At 42.6% G+C, this 6000-nt stretch overlaps 1 protein-coding gene across 8 annotated transcripts in view; it reads right to left on the bottom strand.

The window, feature by feature from the left end:
- Positions 1–2486: 2486 nt before the first annotated feature.
- Positions 2487–6000, bottom strand: part of SH3GLB2 (SH3 domain containing GRB2 like, endophilin B2) — a 183727-nt gene continuing 180213 nt past the window's right edge. For all 8 annotated transcript variants that reach the window (XM_077478525.1, XM_077478532.1, XM_077478538.1 and 5 more), the window contains 2 exons: positions 5268–5493; positions 2487–5182 (listed from right to left, as the gene is read on the bottom strand). In XM_077478525.1, coding sequence (XP_077334651.1) covers positions 5075–5182; positions 5268–5493 — 334 coding nt within the window. In that variant the 3' untranslated portion in view covers positions 2487–5074. The remainder of the gene's footprint in view (positions 5183–5267; positions 5494–6000) is intronic.

Below are 6000 nucleotides of genomic sequence, written 5' to 3'. Positions count from 1 at the left end.
TGTCCTGGAAGACTCTCAGAAAAGGAGTTACCGGCAAGTCTAACTCCGCTTTCTTCATCATACATCACAGGACACAGAGCCACAGTAATTACTGTAAGGGTTATATGGCACCTTAAGGTGATGGACACTGGCACAACCTAAACAGGAAGTTCAATTCCCTATATAACCCCTCCCCTTACCAGGAGTACCTTAGCCAGCAATTGACGCTGCTATATCCTCTGTGAATAAACGGTTGACTTGTCCGGTTGACAATGCATAAATGCTTAGGGGATCCAACTGATAAAAAATTGGAATTCCTGTTAAAAAAACAAAACATTTTTTCCCTGGCAGGTTCAGTGGCGGCAATTGGGGTATGTCAGTCCTTGAGAGACCAGTTGAAACAGGTACTCAAGGTGGTCCCTGAACAGCAGGCCCAGGAATTAGCTGAGCTGCCATTGGCTTTTGTGCTTTGCAATTGACGCAATTAGAGTTTTTATTCTTCAAACCACTCTCCTTACGCTTGAGTTGGTGCATAGAATCTTATGGTTGGAATGGTCCCTTCACCTCGACATCTTCCTGGCTATATGCCAAAGATGGGGGATCCCGGATGTAGATTTGTTTGCATCCAGATTCAACAACAAAGATGACAACTTTGTGTCGAGAACAAGGGATCCACTCACATGCAGGGTGGATGCGTTGGTGACCCCATGGGATCAGTTCTCACCGATTTATGCATTCCCTCCTATTCTGCTGCTACCTCTACTTCTTTGCAGGATCAAGCGAGAAAGGAAATTGGTAGTTCTTGTGGCCCAGAAGATCTTGGTATGCAGAAATAGTAAAGATGGCGGTAGGGGACCCATGGACCCTACCACCACATCCAGACCTGCTGTAAGGACCATTGTCCCATCCTACTTTACAAATGCTAAATTTAATGGTTTGGCTATTGAAACCCACATTCTAAAGAATCGTGGGCTTTCAGGCTCAGTGATACCTACCTTGATTAATGCAAGGAAGCCAGCTTCAGAGTCATTTATTATAGAGTCTGGAAGACATATGTTTCTTGGTGTGAATCCAGGGGTTGGCATCCTAGGAAGTATGTCATAGGTAGAATTCTTGCCTTTCTGCAAATGGGGCTAGAGATGAAGCTGGCCTTGAGTACTATCAAGGGCCAGGTCTCAGCTTTATCAGTATTGGGATTTGAATTTAGTTCTGTCGGCATTACAGAAACAGCTTTTTGAGCTGATACGATATGTTACTTTGGTCCTTTTGACAATAAAGCTAGTTTTTCTGGTAGCCATTTCTTCTGCAAGAAGGGTATCAGAGCTGGTGGCTCTTTCTTGTAAAGAACCATATTTAATCGTTCACAAGGATAGAGTGGTATTGCGCTCTCATCCTAGCTTTCTGCCAAAGGTGGTTTCAGGTTTTCACCTAAACCAGGATATTGTTTTACCTTATTTTTTTCCAGAACCCTGTTCTAAGGAAGAAGAGTCACTCACTACACTTTGGATGTAGTGAGAGCAGTCAAGATCTATTTGAAGGCAACTGCTCAGATTTGGAAAACGGGACAGGCAGCATCAAAATCCACTATTTACAAATGAATTTGGCAGGTAATTATTCAAGCTTATGGCTTGAAGAGGAAGGTTCCATCTTTTCAGGTCAAAGCGCACCCCACCAGGGCTGTTAGTGCTTCATGGGCAGTGCATCAACAAGCCTCCATGGCTCAAATCTGCAAGGCCGCAACCTGGTCTTCAGCCCATACATTCACCGGATTCCATCAGCTAGATGTAAGATGGCATGAGGATATCGCCTTTTGGCGCAGTGTGCTGCAGGCAGCAGTATAGGTCCTCAGGTCTGATGGCACCCTACTTTTGTTGTGTCTCCTCCACTCAGATAGCATTGCTCTGGGACATCCCATACAGTAATTACTGTGGCTCTGTGTCCTGTGATGTATGATAAAGAAAATAGGATATTTATAACAGCTTACCTGTAAAATGCTTTTCTTGGAGTACATCACAGGACACAGGAGGTCCCTCCCGTCTTTCTGGTTACACATGTATTGCTACAAAACTGAGGTACTTCTGGTAAGGGGAGCGGTTATATGGGGAATTGAACTTTCTGTTTAGGGTGTGCCAGTGTCCATCACCTGAAGGTGTCATATAACCAATACAGTAATTACTGTGGCTCTGTGTCCAGTGATGTACTCCAAGAAAAGGATTTTTACAGGTAAGCTGTTATAAAAATTCAATTTTTTCTCCATTCAGAAGAGAGAAAACACAGGGATGGCTGCACAGTTACTCCTGAGGCTATCAGAGCAGCAATTGTGTAACTGCATGTGAGAGCCCAGTCTCTATACTGGGAAAGTACTGTGCCGCGAGCTTCCAGGACAAAGACAGGTCCTTGAAAATGACTTTTATTTTTGACATTCTGTTTCTACTGAAAGTAAAATAAACTTAACAGGTTGTAGTCTGAACAGTCTTTGCTGAGGGAAAAGTCACACAGGCCTGTAATGCAGGAATGACTTAATTTATTAATATATCTAATCAAACACAGACAGTTAATGCAGACAGGCAATAAATTAACACACAGGAATAAAAGAAAAATCATTACATATGTGTGAAGCAGTGGGCCTTTTGGTTTACCTGCACCTTGTTAGAAAAGTCGGGACCATAACAGCAGACCCAGAAATGCTAAAGAGAGTCTGGCCTTAGTGGGACCAAACTCAGTAGCCATTTTGTGTTGCAGTAACAAAGCACTTTTCAGCGCTGGAGACCAGTGTAGAAAGATAAGAAAATAAAACTCAACTGATCACAGTGGGTCTTCTTACTAAGCGTGTCTGAAGAAAGAACTGTCCTTGCAACTCACATGATCCAATAAGATTCTGGCATCATTGGGAGATTGAAAGTAGGAATATGGTTGCTACCGGCAACAAGATTTGTTCAAAAACAAACAATTTCAATGAATGCATTCTGTTCCTCATAGGCAAAATAGTGGATACTACATGTCGCTGGACCAAAGAATCCAGTCTAAATAGCCTTGTTCCTATAATAGGACATAAACTATGAAAGGAAATTATAGCATGCTTAATCTTTAAAAAGCAGAGATTAGGAGCACTTTAATGAGGACCTGTCATTTTGCAGGGATGCTACAGAAAAAAGGTAGAAGTGATGCCTTACTAAAGGAGGAAAGTGTTAACGGAGCCCATTGAAGCTATGTTCAATACGTTGCTATGTTGAATACCCAATAAAGTGAAAGGGAATTTAGAGAAAAAATATTTTATAGTTCATTCAGACTATGGTAAAAAGACAAAATATAAAATATCCAAAAATCCTCTTTATAATCTTCCCCTCCCCCCAAAATATATTCAGGGGCATAAGCTACCTTACCCCCACTTTCCAGCAAGTAAAGCCCTATTGGTTCATAGGAACAGATAATTAATTGACTGTTCCTGATTCCGTTAAGAATGCAGTGTCCATATTGCCAAGACTATCCCTGCAGCACAGATACTGCTTCATGTTTGTCACAGGATGGTACAGTTTCAGCAAGTCTGATATAGAGAGGGCAGTAAGAAAAAGTTAAATTACTTTTGCTAAAAGAACATGTTCCATTACATTAGAAAAGTATCCACGCACACAGTGGATAAATACTAGATTTTTTTTTTTCTTTTAGGACCAAGTCTTACTGTTTAAAACAAAAAAAATCAAAAGGGGGGGGGGCTTGAATAACAAGTGACACAGGCATAAATTCTGCGCTACTCTTGTGAATGAAGGGGACAAGCTCTGTCGTTGCTTAGGTGTGATCTATTTTGTTTTTCTGTGCCAAGCACAGGGAGCTGCTTGCTCCAGCTCCTTGTGCCTGCCATCACCTCCTCAACTCAGCTGAGAGGGAAGATGAAGACAGTTAACCTGCCTTTTCTGGGAGTAGCAGCCAGGTGCTATGTCTATGTAATGTGTTCACTGCAAAGGCAAAGAGCGGTCTGCCAGCTTACCCGCGGGACACTTCACATCACATTCTAGATTGGAAAGTGCACCGATCTAAATAAGGTCCATCTGCTTTGTCAATGTGGCACATGCCACTCATTAGAATGGCCCAGGAAGCGTCGCTAGTTCCCTCAAAGCCTATAAGAATGTTCTGTAATGAAGTACCAACAGAAAGCATAACACCTAGAAAAATAGGACACTATTTCCCATTCATAATGGTAGATGGTGAGTAAACCTACCTGAACAAGATTAACAGTTGATATTATAAGGGGTAGAGAACAAGCTATTTATATATAATTTTTTTTATAATTTGACATGTCCTCATTAAAGAATATTCCAGGACTGCATCCAGGTAGGGAAGTTATTTTGACTATTATATACTTTTTGTTTGCAGGCTATACATTTAATTTGAAAGGAACACAATATGGCTTCCTCTACTGTATGCCAATCAGCAGTCATTGCTCTGAAAAGCTGGGGGGCTGAGGGGGAACTATTGATACAAAGGAATGTGTACAAAGATGGCTTGGCTCTAAAAGGGACTGAGAAAGTCACAGAATATTTCCCGTCAGATACATTCTCTCTGCATAGTGGTGCTAAAGTGATTTTTTACCTTTTATACTAGAAGAAAATTCTGAAAACCAAACATGCCCCACAAAGAGAATTTTTTAAAGTAGTAGGAATCTCAAATGTACAGAACTCCTAGAACTCCACCGTGACTGTAAATAACAAAATGTTGGGACTCATCAACCACCAATGACTCAGCACTGTGGAAGCTGCTGCCATCTTGGCTTGCGGCCTCATTGGTAATGCGCTTTGGGAGATTTGATATCTGGGATTTTAGCACAAGCCAGTTTGGTCATGAAAGGTGAACAGCCTGTGAGCAGTTCCCTGAACAGCAGACTAAAGTTTAGTAATGCACAGTGTGAGGCAGTTAACTACATCTGTGCTGCTCAGTCATTAAAACTGGAGGCTGATCAGTTACAAGGAGGGCTGTGTGAAATAGGGAACTTGCAACGACAGATGAACTGGGATTTGAAGCAGCAGCAGCCTCGGAGCAATGAGTCAGCCCCTAGGGGCAATTGGCTTGTCGAGAGATTCTGCACATCTGTAACTCTAGTCTAGCTGAGAAGCTCCAGGTAGGTTACTGGTACTTTTCCTTTCTTGTTCCCTCGTTCTCCAATGAGCCAGTCTGGGTCCATGCCAGGGAGGCTATAAACGGTAATTAACTGAAAAGGGGACAAAAGAACTGGTAAATGTATACAAGAAAAATGTCTTGTAAAGAAATTCAAGCTTCAGTTTTCCTTAGCTCACCTCATCTGCCTTGAGCGCCAGCTCACTGCTGTCTGCTGCCTCGTAATCATACAGAACCTTGGCTTTACGTGTACCACTGGAAGGTGGCTTCACCTCAGATGGGTTTAGGGTTCCATCCGCAGGATTAGGACTCACAGCTTGGAGCAGCGGCAGAGTGGCAGCTGGTGGTGAGGTGCTGAGAGGTGGAGAAATGCCATCTGCATTGCCCACAAATGTTGATGGAAATCTGCAGAATAAAGACATTGAGGTAAGGTGGCTGTAAACTGTGGCAACTGGGCTATGTAAAGGACAAGAGCAGAGAAAGCACTTTCTGCACAGACTAAACAATATCTTGAAAACCTATAAACTGTTGCAAATATTTCTATTTTCTAAAGAGCAAAGGGAAGGAGAATTTCAGTGTATGTCCATCTGTTTTTAGGGTGGAACATGCACCCTCTCCTGCACAAACTCACCCCCCCCCCCCCGACAGTGTGCTGTGGATCTTCTCCTTGTGGCCGCATAATTTATTCACAGAGTTCCGTGAATGAATAGACAAACTACAAGTACTAACAGCCTTTGTGGCTGACAGCTTGTAGTTCTCAATTAACTACCACGATGCTGTTAAGCACTCTAGGTAGTTCATTGATTCTTCCTGTCTGCTTGTAACTGCTTTTCTGTATGAGCAGACAGCTTACTCTGAGGCCGCGTACACACGCGCGGACTGTTCGCCCAACTTTGTCCGTCCAACAGTTTC

Source organism: Lithobates pipiens, unplaced genomic scaffold (assembly GCF_037356315.1).
Source record: "Lithobates pipiens isolate NorthernLeopardFrog02 unplaced genomic scaffold, aLitPip1_a1.2 Scaffold_1, whole genome shotgun sequence".
In the NCBI taxonomy this organism is placed as follows: Eukaryota; Metazoa; Chordata; class Amphibia; order Anura; family Ranidae; genus Lithobates; species Lithobates pipiens.
The sequence above is the reverse complement of the archived record's forward strand: the minus strand, read 5'-3'. Positions and strand labels throughout refer to the sequence as shown.